Genomic DNA, 24,516 nt, shown 5'->3' with positions numbered 1-24,516 from the left:
TTAGTTCTGAAGTATTTATACATTTGCCTTTGGCAGGTTTAAAAAGATATGTACAATGTTCATGTTTGGCCTCAAGTAACTGCAGTATTTATATATACTTACAACTTTTTTATGTTACATTGATCATAGATAATAACCTGCTGAATTCTTCTGTCATGCACACATATCATTTTACCATTTTGGATTTAACTCTATAGGAACTTCTTCATATAAACTGGGATGTGCCTTGAGAAGCAGTCAATCCCAAACTTAGCCTCATTTCCTAAGCATTATATTGAAATAGTGCTGGATAGTGATTAATTCTGCCTGTTTACATGTTAAGGCAAAATTTTGTTCCATCTGAGGCATTTCTAAAGTTAGTCTTTCCTGTTGAGATTTGGATTAGCAGACAAAAGGGTTTGTACTACTAGAATTATCAGGATTGCTTTGCATAGGCAAACTAAAGGCACTGAGAAGTTTTCTTGGAATGGCCAGTATTTAAAATGAAGATCTTGGAAGAGCACAATAGAAATTCAGAGAGCCAGAATCCATGTGCTCCAAGGACTAGAGCTGATTATAGCAGAACAAAGCTACAGTTTCTGCTTCAACACTACAACATTAATAAAAGTAGTATTATTAAATCTCCATTACTCCATGTCATCAAAGTCAGCTGTGACTGTGCAGCTGCTGATCTAGTACCTGGATGATGTAATGGCCTGGATGAGGACCAAAAAACTGAAGCTAAATCCCTATTATTATTATTATTATTATTATTATTATTTATTTATTTATTTATATAGCCCTGTAGATTTACATAGTGCTGTACATACAAACAATAACATAGATAAAGTAAACCCATGGCATACAATCTAAGAAATACTAGCTTAATATATATAAATAATACACAACAATACAGGAAAGGGTTCAATAAAGTAAAGCAGGCAACAAATTAAAAACATCAAGTAACAAATAATAGTCACGCAATGCCTGAGAATACTTCTCTGAACAGGATGGTCTTCAACTCAGTTTTGAAACTGGTTAAAGAAGTGGTGAGCAGTTTTCGTGGGGGAAGGAGATTCCAGGAGTGAGGAGCAGCAAGTGAAAAGGGATGAATCCGGGACAGGGCAGTGAGCTGAGACAGCATACCTTGACTACCAAAATGGAGGGAAAGAGTGGGAAGGTGAGGAAAAAGAAGGTTTGATAAATAAGGAGGGGCCAGCCCATGCAGGGATTTAAAAGTCAACAACAGGAGCTTATACTGAATACAGAAAGGGAGGGGGAGCCAGTGAAGGGATGACAATAAAGGAGAGATATGGTCAGAGTGGTGGACGAATGGAATACAATATTTCTCACATGGAATACTGTGTCCAGTTCTGGGCACCACAATTCAAAAAGGATGCTGAAAAACTGAAGCGTGTCCAAAGGACAGCCACCAAAATGGTGAAGGGCTTGGAAACCATGCCTAATGAGGAAAGACTTTGGGAGATGGGTATGTTTAACCTGGAAACGAGATAATAATAATAATAATAATAATAATAATAATAATAATAATAATAATAATAATAATAGGTTTTATTTATATACCGCCCAATCACTGGGAATCCAAGCGGTTTACAATAGAGGGGATAACAGACAGTTCCCTGCCCACAGGCTTACAATCCAAAAGACACGACACAAAAGGAGAAGGGAATGGTGAGGGGGGGGGGAGGGAATCAGGTCCAGCATTCTTCTCTCCCTCTAAGGCCTGGACCAAGGCAGATGGACCGGAGGGAGGGCTCTTCTTCAGTCTAGCCCCTGATGGTACTGGGCCAGCCTTCTCTCTCCCCCAGAGGCCGAAAGATGACAGTTAGGGAAGGATGAGCCTCTTTCTTCAGGCTAGCCCCTGATGGAACTGGGCCAGCCTACTCTCTCCCCTAGAGGCCGAACGTTGACAGTTAGGGAGGGAGGAGCCTCTTTCTTCAGGCTAGCCCCTGATGGAACTGGGCCAGCCTTCTCTCTCCCTCAGAGGCCGAACGACGACAGTTAGGGAGGGAGGAGCCTCTTTCTTCAGGCTAGCCCCTGATGGTACTGGGCCAGCCTACTCTCTCCCCCAGAGGCCGAAAGATGACAGTTAGGGAGGGAGGAGGTTAAGAGGTGGTTGTCCTTTGGACACGCTTCAATTTTTCAGCATCCTTTTTAAATTGTGGCATGCATCACGGAGACCTGGCTCGGAGAGGACAGTTGTGTGACCTGGGCTAAAGCTCTCCCAGTCGGGTACACGTTGAAGGAGCAGATCAGGGAAAGTGGGCGAGGGGGAGGAGTGGCCGTGGTCCATAAAAGTCATATCACCTTGACCAGGAACTCGGTTCCGAAACTGAGACACATTGAGTGTATTTACCTGTCTCTGAAGGCCAAAGACAGTCTGGGGATTCTGTTGGTCTATCGTCCACCCAGTAGCCTAACAGACTCCCTGGCCGAGCTGACACAGCTGGTCTCGGAGCTGGTGTTGGAGTCCCCCAGGCTTCTTGCCCTGGGGGACCTCAACATCCCCTTCGAGGCCAGCTCATCAGATCTAACAGGTGTGGCTCGAACGTTCATGGAGTCCATGACAGCCATGGGCCTGTCTCAGCTGGTCTCAGGTCCAACATACTGTGCTGGTAATACTCTCAATGTGGTCTTCAGTACGGACCGAGAAGATTCGTGGGTGGAAATATATAGTATTTCCCCCCTGTCATGGACGGATCACTCCCTGGTCAAAGTAGGACTAAAAGCCACAATCCAGAAACCCCTCGGGGGTGGAGGACCGATTAGAATGGTCCGCCCTCGAAGGCTGATGGAACCCAAAAGGTTCCAAGAAGCCTTAAAGGGTATTATGTTTGGGAACGATGGCAATCCTGTTGACACCCTGGTTAATAATTGGAATACGAACTTCACCAGGGTGATAAACAGTATCGCTCCTGAGTGTCCTTACCGGCCCGCTTCAAATAAAAGACCCTGGTATACTAAAGATCTTCACCAGATGAAGCGGGATGCGCAACGACTAGAGCGCCACTGGCGGAAACATCAGAACTTATCCGACAAGACACTCCATGAGAACATGTTACATTCCTACGGAGTGGCAATCGATGCAGCAAATAACTCATTCTGTGCTGCACGGATTGCATCGGCAGAGTCTCATTCAGCAGAGCTGCTCAGGGTGGTTAGGGAATTAACTCAACCTCCGGCCACCCTGAACCCCCTATTGGAACCAACTATAGCCTGCTGTGACGCCTTTTTCGCCGATAAAATCTCTCAGATAAGGGCTGATCTTGACGCTGGTCTTATGACAGAACCTGTAAGAGAGGTGTTCAGTGACTCTGGGAACAAGGTTATTCTGGATCGCTTTGAGTTTGTAAGTACTGAGGATGTGGACAAGCTTCTTGGTCGTGTGAAGAGAACGACATGCCCCCTCGATTCTTGCCCTTCTTGGTTGACCATGCAGGGAGGAGATGTTGTAAAAATTGCATTACATCACATAATAAATACATCTCTTCGGGAAGGGATATTTCCATCCGCCTTAAAACAGGCTATAGTAAAACCTTTATTGAAGAAACCCTCCCTTGACCCCTTGTTAAGGAGTAATTATAGGCTGGTCTCCTTATTACCATCCTTGGGCAAGGTAATCGAGAGGGCAGTCACCTCTCAGCTCCAAGCTGTCTTGGATGAAACCGATTATCTGGATCCATTTCAAGCTGGCTTCAGAGTGGGACATGGGGTTGAGACTGCCATGGTCGCCTTAGTCGGTGATCTCCGTCTGGGCATCGACAGGGGAAGCGTAACCCTGTTGGTGCTCTTGGCCTTCAATACCATTGACCATGGTATTCTTCTGGAATGCCTGGGGGAATTGGGCATCGGGGGCACTGCGCTCCAGTGGTTCTGATCCTATCTCTCAGGAAGGTTCCAGATGGTGAAGCTGGGGGACACTTGCTCTCGTAAAAGAGAGCTGACAGTATCCTCTTATCCTGAGTACAGATTTCTCATCAAACTTATCAAATGTGTTGGCACTCCCATGTCTTTAAAGGCGAAACTCCATACTGGTGGCCAAGACAAAACCAGGTGCCAGTTGTGGTACAGATCACAAATTACTCATATCAAAAATAAGAGTAAAACTGAAGAAGAAAATAAAACCAGTCCTCATTCCAAAATATGATCTAAACAATATCTCCACTGAATTCATCAACAATGTAAGGAACAGATTTGCACTACTAAGCATAATTGACCAAGAACCAGAAGAGCTTTGGTGTGAAGCAAGGACATAATAAAAGAAGAATGCAGACAGACACTTTCAATGGGCAAAAAGAAAGAAAAGAAACCATGGATGACAGATAAAACGTTACAAGGAATAAAGGAAAGAAGATAAGCAAAACAAAAAGGAGATAGGAACAAGCTAAGAACCTTGAATGCAACAGTACAATGGCTAGTTCATAAAAATAAAGAAAATTACTACAATCAACAGTGAAGAGAAATAGAAGACAACAACAAAAAGGGGAGAACGACCTATTCCACAAGATCAGGGAAATCAAAGGAAAGTTCAAACCAAGGACTGGAATGCTTTATGACAATAAAAATAAAAATATTCAAGACCAGGAAGGAATAAAAAGACAATGGATTAAATACACAGAATAGGAATTTAAAAGATGACAGAATTAAGGACACATGGAACAAAGAGCCATAAGAAGATGAACCCCAAATTCTAAAAATTGAGGTGGAAGCTGCAATAAGAGAAATGGTGAAAAACAAGTCACCAGGAACAGATGATATTCCAATTGAGCTGCTGTAATCCACATTGACAAAGTCAATGTCAATCATAGTGCAAACTAACATATGAAAACAGAAAACAAAATGATGGCCGACAGACTGGAAACGATCAATATACATCCCCAGCCACAAAAAAGGAGACAGAAAAGATTGCAACTATTGCAGCAACTATAGAACCATAGCACTAATATCCCATGCAAGCAAAATTATGCTCAAAATTCTACAACATAGACTCCAACCATACAGGGAGAGAGAAATCCCAGAAGTCCAAGCAGGGTTCAGGAAAGGAAGAGGCATAAGGGACCACACTGCAAACATACAATGGCTAATGGAGCGCACCAGGGAAAACAAAATCAGCATGTGCTTTATAGACTACAGCAAAACCTTTGACTGCATAGATCATGAAAGGCTATTGATTGCCCTTAAATACATGGGAGTGCTAACACATCTGATAGTCCTGATGAGGAACATCATATAGACAGCATGTAATGCCAGTTTTAAAAGGAATTCACTGGTTGACAAAATGTTTCTGGTCTGAATTTAAGGTGCTTGTGATAGCATTAAAGCCCTAAATGGCTTGGGATCTTGATACTTGATGGAGTGCCTCTGCCCCTATATGACTGCTTGAGGACTGAGGTTTGCTGTGCTGGCCTTCCTCTGTGTTCCACCAGTGAAGCCAATATACTGTGTTAGGACATGGGAGAGAGGCTTCTCAGATGTGGCTCCCCAACAGCAGACTGCCCACCAACACTCATTTCACTTTGGTGCCAACTTGGTCATTCATCAAGACCTTTGTTACATATAGTTTTAGACATTTCCATATTTTTTAAATCATTATAATGCTTAATATGTTTTTAGATTATTTAGATTATTTTTATTGTTTTAAATTGTTTAACTTGTTTTAATGTTACCTGTAAGCCACTCTGAGGTCCTTTAATATAGGGCAGGTTATAAATATTTTAATAATAAATAAATAAACATTAAGTTAATTAGTGAATAGTTTTGTTCACAACTATTAAAGTTATGCATACATTCATCAGATTCAGTCTGTTAGTAAAACAACATTTTAAAGTATCTAATGATCTAGGAAGCTACCATACATGGTGTTTTACAACTTATAAGAAATATAAGGCAAAGTTAAATATCTGGTCTAGCTTTCAGTTTTCAACAGTGGCCAACCAAATGTCTAATAGTATATTCTTAAGGCAACAGCACTCTCTCACACTGTTCTCCAGTGAATGGTATCCAAAGACAAGTTGCTTCTTATTATGTGATGCCATCATAGGTAGCAGCTTCTGCAAATTTGTGCAAATTTACTGCCACTCAGCTTAATCTATTTTACAGAGTGCAGGCAAGGGTAAACCGAGATTAGAATAAACTGTAATGTATTTTAGACCTTTGGAATTGAATCTTTATATAAATTTTGATAAATTAAAAATATTCAAACATGCCAACTGCCTACAGCTTTCCCATAAATACTGATTTCCTTTACATCTGCCTTGGTCCAGGCCTCAGAGGGAGAGAAGAACTGCTGGACCTGATTCCCCCCCCCCCCCTCACCATTCCTTTCTCCTTTTGTGTCATGTCTTTTTAGATTGTAAGCCTGAGGGCAGGGAACCAACTATTATCCCCTTTGTTGTAAGCCGCCTGGATTCCCAGTGATTGGGCGGCATATAAATAAATCCTATGATGATGATGATGATGATGATGATGATGATGATGATGATGATGATAAAATGTCAAGGAAGATCTACTTTAGATATAAATTTTTTCAGAAAGCAGGTAAGAAATTTAAACATACCGTAACAGAATCTAGTTTTTGTTTGACTTTCTGCATCCTCATAGATACTCTTGCAACACTTGCAAACTGGTCAGCTGGAGAATTTATTGTATTTTTCTTTGAAGAAATACCAGCGGAACTGCTAAGAATTTGTGGGCCTCTGGACAATGTAGATAGATGTAATCCGTTAAAATCTTTTACCAGTTCAGCATCCTCCTGGGCAACTGAAGAAGAAAAACATTTGAACAACATTGAGTTGATTCACTCATAAAACTTTGCTGAAGCTTACAGAACACTGATATAGAGAAGATATGAAAATGGACCATAGAAATTGCAGAATTTCACTTGATCTTAACCTACACTACACTTGGTCTTAGCCAAAAGGCGGAGGAGGATATTTATCTATCTATTTATTTATTTATTTTGCAGAAATAGTTTAAAGTCCATAGTAACCATCAATTACACACACGCACACACACACACACACACACACACACACACACACAGATTCATTATGGTGCAGTGATCTGAGGATTGAAGGTTCAGGGAGACCAGGATTCGAATTTCCACTCAACCATGGAAACCCACTGGATGACCTTGGCAGAATCACACATTTGTAATCTTAGGATAAGGCAATGGCAAACCCCCTCTGAATAAATCTTGTCAAGAAAATAGTATGTTAAAGTCATTATAAGTTGGAGTCAACTTGAAAGAGGTCAGAAGCATCTGCTTCTGGATTTTAACTTAACTAAAGTTATAACTACTGGCTCTTCCATCATCATCATCATCATCATCATCATCATCAATTTATGGTCATAGGCCAAAATAACTCCTTAACAGATCTTCCCTGGTAAGAAAGAAATGGAAGAATCAGGGAGAAATGAGTTGAAATTGCCCCCACATTATCTAGAGGGGGTTTGGGGGCAATTCTATTTTTTACCACTGGGGGGCTCTGGGGACACACAAAGTGACCCTAGGGGTTACGTCTGGACCAAAGATCATATTCTGCTATCCTTGGTTTAAATAAAAAAAATAGATGTTTCTGATCTCTTCCTCTGATGTACATACTGGATAGCGGGAAATACTTGAGCAAGCCCATTGCATAATGATAAAGTATGATTTAAATATAAACTAGATCCACATGGTAATTAAGTTGCTTTGCTGTTATGTCTTTACTAACACACTCTTTATTGTTTTATTTCGATAACTTTTCACTACCACTGAAGGCTGAGTATATTGGTGAGAATACAATAACAGCATTTATCCTTTCTCTGCTCTTACAGCTACATGTAATATTGCTCTAATACTTTATTGGCACTAAATGCATGTGGCCTCTCCTGAAGATATTTGTTTCTATTTCTTAAACAATTGACAAAGCAATATGCTACAAAAAGAAAAATGCAGCTTGCAATAAATGCAGCACCAGTCTTATAGAGTTTTAAAAGCACAGCAGACAAGAGAAAGTTGCTTTGGCAAGATGCTCCTATAGGGAGTAAACTGCACAGCTCTCTGCCAGACTGTACTAAGTGATCATGTATTTGTCATTAACCATAAGACTGTTATTTCATCTTCAAGCTGTTCATACTCTCAAGCAGTGTCTCACAATGCTGATTGGCTTTTGAGTCTTCTGCCACCAAAATGGTCAGCGTTGCAGCTAAACTTCAGTGAAAACACCAAAGGAAAAGTGGGAAAGGGAAGATTCCTGGATTAGAAGGGTGAACTATGAAACTTATTTCTGAAAAACAGCTTTAACGTTTTCAAGCAATAAAAATATTTAGACTATAGACAAACATTTGTATTAACAGAGATAGACAGGGATCTAGTTTTCACCAATTTTTGTCATCAATTTCCTTCCCTCACTCAGCCAGCTTGAGAATCACCCTACAGAATCAAAAGAAGCCCCCACTCCCACTCATTTACCTTTCCTGCTGGGAAAGCTCAAATGATCATTCTTGCTTCAGCCAGCTATGGCCCCACTATCAAGCAATGTCTCCTCCCTCCCATTTATCTTTACTCCATGAAAGACAAGTGAGAGAATATGGATTTCAGATAAATACTTTATGTGCTGGCCAAATGGATGTAATAAAGTTTGTTGTTGATAAATACTTTGCCAATGTGATGTTGTGGTTTAAATGTTGAACTAGGACTCTGGAGACAAAGATTCAAATCCCCACTCAGCCATGGAACCCCACTGGGTGATCTTGGGTAAGTCACACTCTTTGAGCCTCAGAGGAAAGCAAAGAAACTCCCCCCCCCCTCTAAACAAGTCTTCCCAAGAAAACTCTGTGATAGGGTTGCCGTAAGTCAGAAACAACCTGAAGGCATGCAACAACAACAAAGGAAAGCTCTGAACCCCACTGCAAATCAGCATTGGAAGAGAATCTCCTTGCTTCTGTCTCTGTGAGAACTTTTTAGTTTGGGACAGCCAACCTGTTCTCCAGCCTTTTTTCCCAACCTCGGAGCTGCAAAGGAGGCATAAATCACTACAAATCTGCTATGACAGTTCGTCCCCACCTTTGCATATTCAAAGCTTGAAGGGAAGCTTGCTTGTAGCGGATCACACTTGCCAGAGGACAATGCTACACTTGTCATGGTAAATGCAATGTTGAAGACTAGCTATAGATTCATACCGGCAAATTACCTTTATAATCATAAATGTACACAAGTATTGGTTGGTTTTGACCATAGGCACAGAATGATACCATATGATCATGTGGATGAAAGGCTACATCACGAAGTGCAGATGTGAAAGAAAGATTAGAATACATGGCCACTTGATCCCCTGCAGGAGAGAGAAAATGTGACAGAAAGCAATTTATTTCAACAAACGTTTCTTATATATAATGACTTGTTTGTGTGCAACCCACTCAGATGGGACCCATTATGATAGAGTGGTGTCATGTGAGATTTTTTTTCTTTGTCTTTTTCTTCTCCTTTTCATATGTTTGTTTTAATTTACTAGTGAGCCTCCTAAATACAGTCGGCCCTTCTTATACACAGATTTTTTTATACACGGATTCAAGCATCCACGGTTTGAAAATGTTCAAAAAAAGTATCAATTTAAAATATCAAACCTTGATTTTCCATTTTTTTTATAAGGGACACCATTGTGCTATGTCATTATATTTAATGGGACTTGAGCATCCATGGATTTTGTTATCCATGGGGGATCTTGGAACCAAACCCAAGTGTATAACAAGGGTCCACTGTATGTAGAAAATGCTACCTTATTATTAGCTGCCTTATTTAACTTCCAAATTGACAAGAACTTAACTCTCTCAGTTCAATATTAGAAGAAATTCTCTCTTTGTAACTTGGTTATTGTATGTCTATAGCACACATGTAGAAGGGATATGATGGCTTAGTGGTTAAGACACCAATTCTGATGATCGGAAGATTGGAAAGTTGGCAGTTTAAGGCCTGAGTGCTGCATGATGGGATGAGCTCCTGTCACTAGTCCCAGCTTCTGCTAACCTAGCAGTTCAAAAGCATGCAAATGCAAATAGATAAATAGGTGCCACTTCAGTGGAAAGGTAACAGCGTGCAGTGCAGTCATGCTGGCTACATGACCTTTGGATTCATCTTCAGACAATGCTGGCTCTTCAGCATAGTAACAGAGATGAGCTCCCTACAATTAGGTACAACCAGACATTCATGTCAAGGGACTACCTTTACCTATATAGCACATATGTAAAGTCAAATTTACAGTGTTTGCACCATCATATCATTTTTGCTCTTAACTGCCTTAGAGTCGACCCTGACTTAAAGTGTATCCTTGCATGCACAAATTTTAAATTTTCCATCACAGTCACTACAAAAGCTTGCAAAATGTAAGTAAACCTGTACATTGGCATCCCTGCTCCGGGTGTCACCCAGAGCAAGGGTTTGGGCTCATGAGGGAGGGCCTTCAGGGATGGTACCTACAGCCCCCTCAATGCTTCTCCGTCAGTCTACTCATGAGTAAGGTGATGTGGTCGCAGCAAGGTAGGGGGGCAACCCTCTCCCTCAATGCTTCCCCGTCATCCTACTCATGATTTCGGTGATGAGGTGGCAGCACGTTGGGGGGCACCCCTCTCCCTTAGTGCTTCCCCATCGTCCTACTCATGACAGGGGGTGATGTGGCAGCAGCGAGGTGGGGGGGGCATCCTCTCTCTCAGTGCTTCCCCATCATTCTACTCATGAAAAGAATTACATGGTAGCACCAAGGGAGGGAGGGTAGCCCCCTCCCTCACTGTTTTCCCATCGTCCTACTCATGACCAGCGCAACACAGCGGCAGGCCCAACCTCTCCCTCAGTGTTTCCCCATCGTCTACTCATGGTTAGAGCGATATGGTGGCAGCAAGGTGGAGGGGGCCCCAGCTCTCTCCTTCAGTGCTTCTCAATTGTCCTACTCATGGTGACAACGAGAGGTGCAGGAGAAGGCCTGACCAGGTGTCACCTTTCTTCTAGGACTTTACCCAGTGCTGGCCACACACCCCCTAGTGACACCACTAAACCTATACATAAATACGCTAGCTACCTTTTCCAACAGTTTAATATAACAAACTCATGTACCTGTTTCTGCATTCCAGACATATGCTTTACCATCTTCACTTCCAGAAAAAAGGAATGTTCCACATGGTGTTAAGGTACTGCAAATTTTTTCTCGATAATTTGTAGCACCAATGTATTTCTTCATGGCCAGGCTAAAAGAGTTTGTTAAAAAGTTTTCAGAATTTACAAACTGTTTTTACTATAAACATCAATATTTTTTCAATATTTTTCCCAAGAAGGTCTTAGGCACATGAATTGCCATCCAAAGCTGTAGTTATCAGCTGAACATAATTTCAACATGAGCTTTAACTCCAGAATGTGGTAAGAGAGCATTCCTAGATGTCTGGAATGAGCCTCCCCCAGAATCACTGACTGAATTAAAGTCAATATAGAAGCTTATTATTAATTTCATAATTCAAAACAAGATATTAAATATTCTAACAAGCTACTTCAAAATACTTACATCCGTAGATCCATGATTCTCACGGTACTGTCTTTGGCATGGATTAGTAAACGTCTTCCATTTGGATGTACCTCCAAATGATTTACTGCTGTCCCTTTAATATCATCATCTTTTATTTCCTACAAATATAAATAAATAAATAAATAAATAAGAAAAAAGAGCATGTAAAATGTATATGTAATTCAGTGTGAAGAGCCCTGCTGGCTCAAACTAAAGTCTACCATGTAAATTGTGTAGATCCACCAGATACCTATGAGAAGTCTGTAAAGAGGAAATGAATGCAATAGCTCTCTTCTGCTTCTGTTCCAGTTACCGGTATTCAAAAGCATGCTGTCTAGTAGAACTTACAGGCTTCATAACCAGTAGGAACTGACAGCCTTATTCACCATTTAAAACATTTGCATTTATTTAACAGATTATCACACTAGACTTTCAGGATCCCTCTCCTCACAAGGTATCTTACAAGACTACAAAACATATGAGAATAAAAATTAAAATGTGTACACAGCAGCTAAAGAATTTTTAAATATCAAATGGAGACTTCAGACTCCAAATCTTGCCATCTACTAATTGTCCATTTATCCTATGAAGCCATCTAAATTGGTGTCCTTCACCACATCCTGTGGTAGTCAATTCCATTAGCTGCATTTGGACATCTCAAAAAGGCAGAATTCAAGAGCATTCCATCTTATGTATTCATTTATTTAATATTCCACCTTTCCCCCAACATGGGACTTAAGGAAGCTTACAACAAGGCGACAACGAGATAAAGCTTGTTTGGATCACTCAGCCTGCAGTGGCCCATGTTTCTAATGTAGAAACCTAGCAATGGGCCAATTCTTTGCTTGTCCCTCTCAGACGTGGCTTGTGAGTCACCAAGCAGGTGGATAGGGCTCAGTATCTTGGATAGTTCATTTAAAGTTAAAACTAAATCCCAGAGTCACTTTACCAACTCTATTGAAATGGAAGCTACCAGTTTCTCACCTGACAGGCAAAGAATTAATCCAAGATTTGTTCAATGGCTTGTTGGGAGAGAAACAAGCCAAGGGCTGGCTCTGTGCTCATACTGTGAGTTGTCTCAAGATATATTGTATCTCCTTTTGCCTACCACAACATTTCATTTTGTTGGATGACCGTAGGTCACAGAATTATGATGGAGGGATAAATAAGTCACTATTCATTTCAAAACCATCAATAATTGCTAAGATTCTCCCTCTCTCTTTCTCTCTCCCCATTTAATTCTCTTTTTTTAAAGTAAAAAGCCCCAAACATTATCATTTTTAGTTTTTTGTGGGTTTCTTGAGCTATGTGGCCATGTTCTAAAAGAGTTTATTCCTGACGTTTTGCTAGCATCTCTGGCTGGCATCTTCATTCTCTGAAGATGCCAGGCACAGATACTGCAGAAACCTCTTCTAGAACATGGCCACATACTCACAAAAAACTATGGATGCCGGCCATGAAAGCCTTCGACTTCACATTATCATCTTTTCACATGCTAGAGGTGTGTGCATATATGTGTACTCCAGCTCCTTGATCGATTTAGTTTTTTTTCCTGCACTGCTTAAGCACTACAGTTTCTTCCAAGCATAGTGATCAGAACTATATCCAATAATCCAAGTGTGGTTGGTTGCCTCATAGACGTATAATAGCAGTGTAACAGAGGTCCAAAACACACTGTAGAAATAATCCAGTTTGAAACTGCTTTAATTACCCTGAACTGTGAGACATTTAGCTGTCTCTGTCAGAGAGCTCTGGTGCCACAAAAAACACAGGATTCCCTAGCACTGAGCCAGGGCAGTTAAGCAGTCTCAACCTGGATTATTTCTGCAGTGTGGTTTGGACCATAGGCAGTTTCATTTTCAATTTCTTTTCTAAATGTACCAAAATGGAATTTATGTGTTTTTTTTACAGTAGACACATACTCTTTTGACCTTTTTATCACACTATTGACCATAAGGCCACTATTATCACTTGCAGTCAGCTCAGATCCTAGCAGTGTTTGTGTAAGCAAGGTGACATATTTTGATATTTGCTTAGACTGAATCATATTTATCATTTTATTCCCAATTTGGTCAATCCAGGGAAAATCTTTTGGAGCTCTAAGCAATTGCTTTTGTTTTTTATCAGCCTGAATAATCCATTTTTATCCAGACATTTGGCCACTAAGTTACTGATAAACAAATACCATACCCCAAACGTCTTATATTCTTTTGTTTATTTCTGCTTCGTATTTCTTAACCAGTAACTGGTTGATAGGAAGGAGTATCTTTTTATTCAATGATTGCCAAGTTTTCTCAGTAGCATGTGGTGAGGGATATTCACTAAGTTTTTTCATTTATTTATTTAAAACAAAAACAAATTCTCTTTAAATCACATCCATACAATGCAATATTAAAAATTATCTCTCTTACACACACACACACACACACACACACACACACACACACACACTGCATCTTAGAAAAAATGTTCTGTCTTAGATCACAGATATGGAACACTGCAAAGTATTTTACCATCTTTTCAACAAAGAAAGAATAAATATCACTGAGGTGTCCTAGGAAACTGTGTCCCTCCAACAATTGTTTGAGTCCAACCAGCATCAGCTCTAGCCAACATGGGTAATGGTTAGGAATGGCAGTATAGCCTCAAAACATCTGAAGGGTCACAGGTTCTCCCCCTGTGTCCTAGGGAGAAAAGTAGTTCTGTAGAAGTAACTTATAAAATACAATTAAGGCCATTACTACCAGATGGGCTTTGAGGGACATGTGTGTTTTAGAAAAACAGTCAGTCTGCATACACAGTATTTCAAGAACAAATACTAAAATGCTTTCTTAGTCATAAGCCTTTCAGCTACTTTCTGTAACTAGCAATGACTATGCTACTGCATTCATATATTATCATCTATTCAGTCCACTTTGACAAAATTAATTCTGAGAAAATCAGGTATCCAAGCTCCACTGAATACAACGGGGCCTATGAATACATTGATGTCAGTGAGATTTAATCTTCTTTTTTCTGTAGATTTTATACACTGTGATTCGAATGAGGTTATGAGGTTAGGCAATGACCAATTGATTGTACTGTAATCTGGAATAGATTTTCTGGTTTTTAGTTATGGCATTCTAAATGTATCAACATTTACAAAGAAATATACAGTGCACCCACCCCAACTGCAGGCTTGCCATCTGCGGATCTGAGCATCTTCAGACCGCAAGCCCCATAATTTCAATGGCTATGCATGCATGTGGCTTTGGGAGAATGGCTATGCATGTGTGTGATGCCATTGAATACCATGGGACTTCAAGTCCCATGGTTTTTGCCATCCTTTGGGTGGGGGGGGGGGGGAGGGAGTAGAATGGAACCTCCATGGATAAGAAGGGACCCCTGTACATTAGATTCTCAAATCCTAGTACTGTATCTTAGAATGTCAGGGTACTAATCCAAATCAAATTTTCAAAGCAACATTTAAAGGTTGTGAAGTGAAGATAATTAGATGATAGCAAACTGTGAACCATGAAGACAGAGATGCTTTGAACTATGTTACAAATAAAATACTAATATCAGATACAAATTAACAAATGTGTAACCAAATACAGCCAAATACATATTAACTCTGAAAATTTTCATTTTTAAATATATCTATTTTTTCATTAAGTCTTAAATCTCTATTGCCTGTATAGAAATTACAAATCTATTAAGAACAAATAATACACCTTATCAATGCCCCAGTGTTGAATTGGCGATTGAGAATCTTCTTTAACATAAGTGTTCCAGACAATTACTAGTCCTGTGCTGTCTCCAGAAAACATGTGAAATCCTAGAAAATAATAATTTGTTCACTTATTGTGATGAAAGAGCATTTCTAACATTCAAAGCACACAATTAATTGTACTAAATGTTTCTAAAAAGAGTATCTACTGTATATACTCATGTCTAAGTCTAGAAATGTTAGTCAAAAAATTGACCCAAAAAAACCTGGGTCGACTTATCCATGGGTCAATGTAAGTACTGTACTTTAACACTTATCAAAAAGGGAGCCATGCTTTGGTGAAAGGTGAGAGCTTAATCTCTTCTTGGAACACCTAAAAGAAGCATCAACCCCCTCTACTATTTCATCCATCCAGCCCAGGGGTACGCAACCTTTTTGAGCCAGGGGCCGGGTTGCTGTCCCCCAGACAACTGAGGGGGGGGGGGAGAGAGCCAAAATAAATAAATAAATAAATAAATAATATAGGACATTTTCTAGTGTAGGACACATTTTTTAAAATGGAGGACATGAGGAAAAATTGATGATTTTTTAAAAAAAGTTAATATAAATGCATGTTTCTTAGGCATGATCAAAATGGAGGACATTTGGGCATTATTCCTAGGCAGATGACAGAAAGGTTCACATGGCTATGCATATTGAACATGTCAAGGTGGTCTCACAAGAAGTGATTTGCCCTCGGGTTCAACTGTACTTCTCAGAAGTGTGTACTTGGTCAAGGGACTGTGGTTTTTCTTCAATGCGCATGAGTTTGTAAAAATCACAGCAATTTACATTGGCTGTGCCTCAGAGGCTTGCTGCCATCACTATCATCATCACTATAATTGTCCAAGAAAGGCAGATTGTTAGCATTCAAAGCACCATAAATACACAGAAAATGCACTTGCATATATTTAATAATAAAAATAATGAAAAAAATAAATAAAAAACAAGGCAGGGGTGTATATATTTAATAATAAAATTAATGTAATAAAATAAAAAAGCAATAATAAAAATAATGAAGTAAAATAAAAAAGCAATAATAAAAATTAATGAAATAAAATAAAAAAGCAATAAGAAAAATTAATGAAATAAAAAACAAAAATAAGTATTTTATATTTTTAAAAATTAATTAAAAAAAACCAAGGCAGACCTGAAATGACTCACCTTTCCACCTCCTCCACCTCCTCCACCTCCTCCTCCTCCTCCTCCTCCTCCTCCGCGCAAAGGCTCCTTGGGAAGCCCTGCACTCGGGTGTGGAAGCAGGGCCTGCACGCGCACACAAGGAAAGATGATCCCGTCCCCTTTGGCCAGCTGGCCAATGGCTGGCTGGCCAAAGGAGACGAGCTCCTCCGTCCTAGCCCCGCACGCGGGCGGGAAAGCCCTGCTGTGGGCGGCGGCGGCGGCAGCGCTGGGGAGGAGGAGGAAGGCAGCGCTGCCCAGGAGGAGGAGGAGGAGGTGGGTTGGTGGGCAGCTGCCTGCATTAGCCTAAGTGGCGGTGGCCTTGACAGCAGCAGCGGCAGGACCGGGATGGGCCGGTCCTGCCACCTTGCTGGGCTGGATCCGGCCTGCAGGCCGGGGGTTGCCGACCCCTGATCCAGCCTTTAGGATGAGCACAAACAGTTATGCCTGTCAAAAAATTTAAAGATCTCTAGCATCATTTTCCTTTAGGTCATCCTTTACATCCTTTGTTACGTGCCGCTGAGTTTTACCCTAAACTTATCCATGGGTCATGGCAAAATCCATAATCATGGCCCCAAAACCTGCCCTCGACTTATACATGAGGTTGACCTATAGTCGAGTATATACGGTAGTCAAATTTGTTTCCCCTTCTACATCCATTTCCCCAAATACCTTTTCTCTTTTCATTTAGAGGTTTCCTGTTTTATCCAACTCCTGACAAAATCCCTCTGACTGGCATTTTCCCTCAGCATCTGGGGCAATAGCAAAACCAGTTTTTGCACACACATATACACACACACAAACCTTTCACAAACAATGTGAAAATGAAAGGTTAAAACATGTTTGTAAAATCAGTGAAATCTCTTCTAATCTTGTCTACTCACTTTTCAAAATTGGTGTGTGTGTGTGTGTGTGTGTGTGTTTGCCTAAAAATGGCCAATAGCATTCCCCAAAAGTTTCAGGGGGTGCCATTTCCCTGCAATGAGGGACATTTTCAGAGGGGCCCTTGCCATATAAGCTTTTTTTTTTTTACTAAACAAAAAGAAACCAAATGTTCACTTTCTGTTTTGAAGAAAGGCTGCACAGAACAGATATCTTGAACACACACAATGTGTGGCTTTTATTTTTATGTTTTTTTAAAAAATTAAAACAAAAAAACCTCTCACTGAAACAAAAAAACATGGCACTTGAGCATTTGCCCAAACCCAAAAGTGCCCCCCCTATGTTGCTGTACATAATGACAATACTAACATGGCACCTCATAGATTTACAATAAGGCTGAAATGAGATCATTTGCTACATACAGCATTTTCACTTTAAATAGTTTGTTGCTGCTTACCTTCTGCATCAAAACATAATGTATTGATAAAACCTCTGTGACCATCAAACTCTTGTAGAAGCTGCCCATGTATTTCCTTCACCTTTGCATTCCAAACTCTAATCACCGCATCATAACATCCTGTCACTATGATATACTCAGCTGTTGGGTGGTATTTAGCAGTATAGACAAAGGAAGGATGAGGAAAGACCTTCATGACTGAACTAGTCTGGATTTCTATTTTCCACATTCTAGAAGCAAGTAACAATAAAGAAATCTATTTTAAAATACAATTTACCAATACACTGATTCAGTGCAATACATCCTTTGAACATCTAGTCATATGTGTACTAGCTATCACTTCTGTGCGTTCAAAGTCTGTTTCCATACAAACTAGATCTTCAGAACAAATATTATGTGCATTATTATGAAGAATCCAGATAACCTCATTTCTGGTTGACTTTTAAAAAAACATTTAAAATGTTAGACATTTTGAAATGTCTAGTATCAAGTGGTAAAGTGTTGCTGATGCAACTGCATGCTTGAATTCCTTTATTATTTCTAATTTCAAGTTTTTGAACTGAAAAGTAATGGGGAAAACATAAGTGGCACATGGCCAAATTTGGGAAAGAGACATAAAGAAGGAAAATTTATGCAGAGCATGAGTCAATTGGGAAAAGCTGAACTGTGATGCTCATTTCCTTTCCCATGTGTTCTGTCTCTGAGCAGATATGCAAGTACTACATTCAGCCTTGGGATGGAGAAAGCATGTAAGTACCTGGGCATGTAAGTACCTATTTCAAGGAAAGCAGCCATGGATGCGCTAATATTGGTGGCTCCAGGCCTTTTAGAATCTGCCCTACTGTAACCCTCCTTTCCTCCATAGCCTGATCCCTTCCTGTACACAGAATTAAAGTTCTTTTTACATTACAGCAAGGAAGAGATTATATCTGAATGAATGATAAGAAGCCACACAACTAGCTTTTTTTGTGAGGTCTGGGATCACTCCGCTCTTGACAATAATTTTGGGGAAGAAGACTAGATGAAATCCAGTGATTTGGACGTTGTACTATGACTCTGGAGACCAGGGTTCGATTCCCTGCTCAGCCATGGAAACCCACTGGGTGGCTTTGGATATGTCACACAGCCTCAGAAAACCCTGTGATGGTTCATCTGAAGGTCACCACAAGTCAGAAACAACTTGAAGACACAGAAGAAGAAGACTAGATATAGGGAAATGCTTACTGGGATCGTTTTAAAGTTCTTTTTATTAAGAAAATCAAAGCAAGTCTAAAATGAACAGGCTTTATGTTGGAATTTCTATAGCTGCAATAACTTTCCAGAACAAATGAGAAAATAAATATATATCAGACCTGTAGAGACTGGCACTGGGGCACTTTTATGGGAAACCTAGCACTATAACAAATGCCACATGGAACTACAGTTTTTAATCCTACTTACAGCACTTTTTAGAACAGCAGTACATTAACACTACTAAAGGAACTGAATGTGGAAGAGATCACAATCTGGAAAGTAACACACAAATACAGTCTGCCAGACTTTTGCAGTTAACTGTGTCTTAATTTCCATTATGAAAATGTATAAAAACCACCCACTGGGATACTGCTTAAATTTCATGTTCCCCCTGATTGTGGAACAAGTTGCCAGGTACTGAAAGGTAACATGCAAGATTTATTCAAAGAAGATGTACATGTCACTCTTTTCTACAAGAAAGAAAGCTTTGGAAACACAGGCTAAAGTCATCAAAGATTACTGAGTTGCACTAAAGAATTTATAGCATGCTTTCCCAAGAAGCAGAATATATTCATGTAGCAATGCTTCGTGGTAGATACAATGCAGATATTTTTATGATTATAAAACAAGATAATATGCCTATTTAGGTACTTTATGCAATCATATTTGTATCCCGTCATTCCTTGAAGCAGTTTAGGCTGCACAGCAACCTTGTTCATTTCATCCCCACCATGATATAAATTAGTGATTTGCCCAGCAGGATCTAAATCCAAGCAAATCTGAACATCGCCCTCCTCTTTCCTATACTCTATCTGCTATACCAAATAAGTGCTTAGCTGTGTGAAGGGACAAAATTCAGTGCTAGAGCATTCAAATGAAAGTCCCAGGCAGGGTGGCCAATAGTCGGCTACTGTGGAGTTGGTGAATTCTCTTTTGATTTTAGTGCCACTCCTCCCACAGCTGTATGAGATGAACAGAGGCTCTTCTAGTGCTGGGCCCTATCACTCCAGAGGTTCAGTAACAGTGGAACTCCTGATCAATTTGGAGTAGCTATAAGAAGAGCTACACTAAAATCAAGAGTGGATTTATCATTATTATTTATTCATACTCCATTTTCCCATCCCTAGGTTTCAAGGTGGCTTACAAAAGTTAAAATCAATAAAAGTTCACATCATTAAAACATATGTAAGTATATATATATATATATATATATATATATATATATATATATATATGAGCATCCACATTGAAAACAACAAATATAGTGAGTATATTAAAAGACCCCACAGTGGCATATCCACCAGATGTTTAACCCTAACACTGTGAGAAAAACCACACTGTTAGTATTATTATTTTTGTAAAAACACTGTAAGGCAGGGAAGGGCTTACATTTTTGTTTGTTTCTCCTCAAAGGAGACCCACCACAGAAAAGCAAACTATCAGACATACAGCTATTAAAAAACAATACTCCATACTGTATTTATTTAAAGTAGGAAAAACTTTAATTTAGGGAGTGCAAGTAAAATGAATACCAGTAAATAAATCCTTACACTGAAACTGCAGAGGCTAGGGTTGATTCTAGCGGAAGCAGAATTCCCTCAATTTTAATATGACAAAGCCAGTTTTACTGACCTTGCAGTGCCATCTGAGGATGCAGTAAGCAGATGTTGATTATCCTTTGACCAGCAAAGATCATACACAATGTTTAGGTGTCCATAAAATTCCTGCAGGTATTGGCCAGAAGGAATCTCATATACTGATGAAAACACAAAATTACTTTTGTGACACTTTGAGAATACATTAAATTAAGTAGCTATTAATATTCAAAAAGTCCACCTTCACACAATACAGTACACAATTAGTTTATAGAAATTACTGACAATTTATTGATGGCCACTAACTGAGATGGAAAACAAGCCATCATGACTATATACTAACGTTAAAGACAGCTTTCCTATGAATATCAGTCAATAGAAAACATAAGCAGCATGAAGGATGCTATTGCATCAGTGTCCTGCTTGAGGTTTGCCACAGAGATCTAACAAGAGGGAACAAGAGTATTTGACTAGCTAGGTCTTTGATTCTGTTTTATGATTGTTGTATTATAAAGAGCTTGATTAAATTAAATCATGCATGTCTATGAACAATTAGGTCCTGTGTAGCATTCAGTAGGATCTATTCCCAAGTAAGCACAGGCAGGATTGCAGCATGAAGGGTTTGTTTCTATCAAAATTAAACTGCTCTTTGGGAAACAGTTCATATGCTTAATGTATGCAATAATTACTACAATAAAACCGTATGTTCATTGTCTTTGACTATATCCATTCAATTCTATTGACTCCCAGTTAAATGAAACAGAAGCAAACAAGGATCTGCTGCCACCTAGTGCTTGGCAAGGGTTAAAAAAAATCAAACCTAAATAATTTAAGCCATTTAAATATCAATTATATGTATTTATGTGCCTTCATCTGTAAACTTATGATGATCTCATGAATTTCATAGGATTTTCTTAGACAAGGAATACTCCGAGGTGATTTTGCCAGTTCCTTTCTCTGAAATAGAGAAATGTAGCACCTGGTATTCATTTGTAGTCTCCTATCCAAGTACAAACCAGGGCTGACCCTGCTTAGCTTCCAAGATCAAATGGGATCTGGTGCCTTTAGGATATTTATGGCCACAGTACACAGATATTGTGATCATGGCTGTCATTTTTAAGGACTCTCTCACTGTACAAAAAAAAGAAACATGCATATCCTAATGTAAGCCTTTCATTACCAAAAAAATATGGGAGAAAACATTAGTGTGTTTCTATATTGAAATCTGAGTATTTCTTAAGAATATAACTCACAAAGAATTGGATAACCATTTCTTTCTGCACAACCTGCTGCTAATGTCCGGCCATCTTCAGAGAAGCGAATACAGAAACATCCCATATCTCCAGCTCGCAGAGAAAACAAATATTTGTTTGGTATACGACAAACCTGAATTTAGACAGCAAACAATTATTCACACAATTGTTATGTTAACAGTTTAATAATTGTAACTATTTCCAGGAGGATAGCTGCATTAGACAGAAACAGCAAAAACCAAGAGGTATGTGGTACTTCAAAAACTTAACATATTGTAATACAAATGCTAATAATCTAAACTCCATCAGATGCAAGATGTTATCCCAAATTGGCAGACGATCAAAGGGGCAGGGACTGTGCACAGTAAAAAAATATAATTTTGATGGTTCTTCATTCTCATGATTATACCTGAAATTGGGAGCAGGGCTTAAACTGGCATACATCTTCCCTGCTACCACTTGCTCCACCACAGATACATTATAATAAGTGTGCTGAAGTCTAACCTACACATTATTTCAATCTTCCTCAAGGTGGTTCATGTCAGGTTTGGGAACACATAATCTCTTATGTATCCTCATAATTCCAACAGCAGGGCAGGGCTAGAAAAGACCCCATCTGAAATCATGGGAAGTTGCTGTAAAAAAAACTGATTATGGAAGCTATAATCCAACACACTAAAAATGCCAAATTGGGGGAGGTTATGGTTATATCTTTATAAAAGCATGGTTAAACTGGACAATTCTGAAGATGCTGTGGAACTACAATCTAGAATGTACTCCTGGGTCTGGACCCTGTATCAGTCTCCTGTTTAACCCCTCTGCCACCACCATTGGCAGCAATTTCCTGTCAAACTATATTGATGGTCAAACTGCTGCTTTCAGTGGGACTGTCATGAAAACAATGTGTGACCCTAGTCCAGTTTGGAAGAAGATTTCAACTTAGCTACTTTTTTATTAGAATAAATGCACCAGTATAATCATACTTCTGTAAAAACACAAATGTTTAGTTTGGGCCTGGTAGAGCCTACATTTACTGTATATACTCATGTATAAGTCTAGAAATTTTAGTCAAAAAGTTGACCCCAGAAACTTGAGTCGACTTATCCACGGTACTGTACTTTAACTCTTATTAAAAATAGGGCTATTCCCTGGTGAAAGGCAAGAGTGCAATTTGTCCTGGAAGCACTGACCCTCCTCTGTTCTCTCATCTATCCTGCCTCTAATATGAGCACAAACAGTTATGCCTGCTGGAATTTTGTACCTTCTTTGGCATTGTTTTCCTTGCTTCATCCTTTAGATCCTTTGTGACATGCCCCTAAGTTTTACCCTCGACTTATCCATGGGTCACATCAAAAATCCATAATTTTGGCCCCCAAACCCACCCTCAACTTATACATGAGATCGACTTATAGTTGAGTATATATGGTAAGTGTGTGATCTCCTTAACCCTTGCAAGATGGGTTTGAAAACACTAAAAAAAATTCTGCACTGAGACTAGCATGGGAAAAAGTGCATGAGCTTAAGGCCTTTTTGCCAATAAATGAAATGGAATTCTGTACATGGCATACTGCCTGCACAATGCTTGCTATCCTTCCCCCCCCCCACCCCCACCCAGATGGAGGACAGTAGTAATAACACAGCATACTGCTTTTTATATTTTGATTATTATGCCATTTCTTATTTGACTGTCAAAACTTTACTACAAAATTCATATTTTAATTCTAATTGTCACAGCTGCAAAGTAACCACAAATCACACAGAAGTTAATTGGGGTAGACATTCTCAATATACTAGGAAAAATGGAAATCAAAAGATACACTTTGTCCTTACATAAAAAATGTACTTCTATGTAAGCAGTTAATGCTTTACATGACTGATTTATGAATACTTGATTGTGTGTTGTTGCATGGCAATATTTTGGACTGGACAGCCCTTGTGGTCTCTTCCAACTCTATGATTCTATACACACACAAAAAATCTCTATTTTGAAAGATAGTGTTTTTAAAGAACTTGCCTGTCCAGGGAGTTTTGACCACTTAAAAGGTTCTTCTTTTTTCACCTGTGGTCCAGAATTATTAGGTTTTTTAGATATTTCCCTTTGGAGCTCCAAGAATGATGGAGAATGGTATTCTTGCTGAACAGCCATCATAGAACGTAATGAAGGATCTACCTACAAACAGGTTTTTAAAAGGCAAGTTCCTTTTAATTCTTTTTAATTGATGAAGAATATCAAGAACATTATAACAGATCATCAAACAACATGGAAATGGAAATGTACATTAAAAGAATATTGCTGTTAAAATTGATTTTATTATCATACTCTAAGCACACAATTGATTAAGACATGAAATAGTTTTATTTCTCCATATTTTATTATCCACAAATAAATATGTAAACAGACCCAGCTACAAGGTCACCCAGTGGATTTCCATGGGCAAGTAGGCATTTGAACTCTGGTCTCCAGTGCACAAATTACTACACCACATTGTCTCGCAAACTAGACTAAATCCAATGAGTTGCTGAATGTTGACTCAAACTTGGTGTAAATCCCAGGATTCAGGCTATCAAGTGAAGAATTTATATTTGTAAAGCAAATCATATTTTTAAAAATGCTCCCTCTCTGTACAGGCAAATAACA

The 24,516-nt window shown here is 39.3% G+C and overlaps 1 protein-coding gene across 1 annotated transcript in view; it reads right to left on the bottom strand.

The window, feature by feature from the left end:
• The window catches only part of AHI1 (Abelson helper integration site 1), a 131,498-nt gene that overhangs the window by 82,748 nt on the left and 24,234 nt on the right, over window positions 1-24,516 (bottom strand). Inside the window, exons 10-18 of the mRNA XM_042473989.1 lie at window positions 23,893-24,048; window positions 21,879-22,011; window positions 20,663-20,786; window positions 17,798-18,027; window positions 15,245-15,348; window positions 11,532-11,650; window positions 11,090-11,220; window positions 9,177-9,317; window positions 6,557-6,759 (exon numbers count right to left, since the gene is read on the bottom strand). Coding sequence (XP_042329923.1) covers window positions 6,557-6,759; window positions 9,177-9,317; window positions 11,090-11,220; window positions 11,532-11,650; window positions 15,245-15,348; window positions 17,798-18,027; window positions 20,663-20,786; window positions 21,879-22,011; window positions 23,893-24,048 — 1,341 coding nt within the window. The remainder of the gene's footprint in view (window positions 1-6,556; window positions 6,760-9,176; window positions 9,318-11,089; window positions 11,221-11,531; window positions 11,651-15,244; window positions 15,349-17,797; window positions 18,028-20,662; window positions 20,787-21,878; window positions 22,012-23,892; window positions 24,049-24,516) is intronic.

The sequence above is a fragment of the Sceloporus undulatus genome, chromosome 1 (genome assembly GCF_019175285.1).
Source record: "Sceloporus undulatus isolate JIND9_A2432 ecotype Alabama chromosome 1, SceUnd_v1.1, whole genome shotgun sequence".
NCBI lineage: Eukaryota > Metazoa > Chordata > Lepidosauria > Squamata > Phrynosomatidae > Sceloporus > Sceloporus undulatus.
The sequence above is the reverse complement of the archived record's forward strand: the minus strand, read 5'-3'. Positions and strand labels throughout refer to the sequence as shown.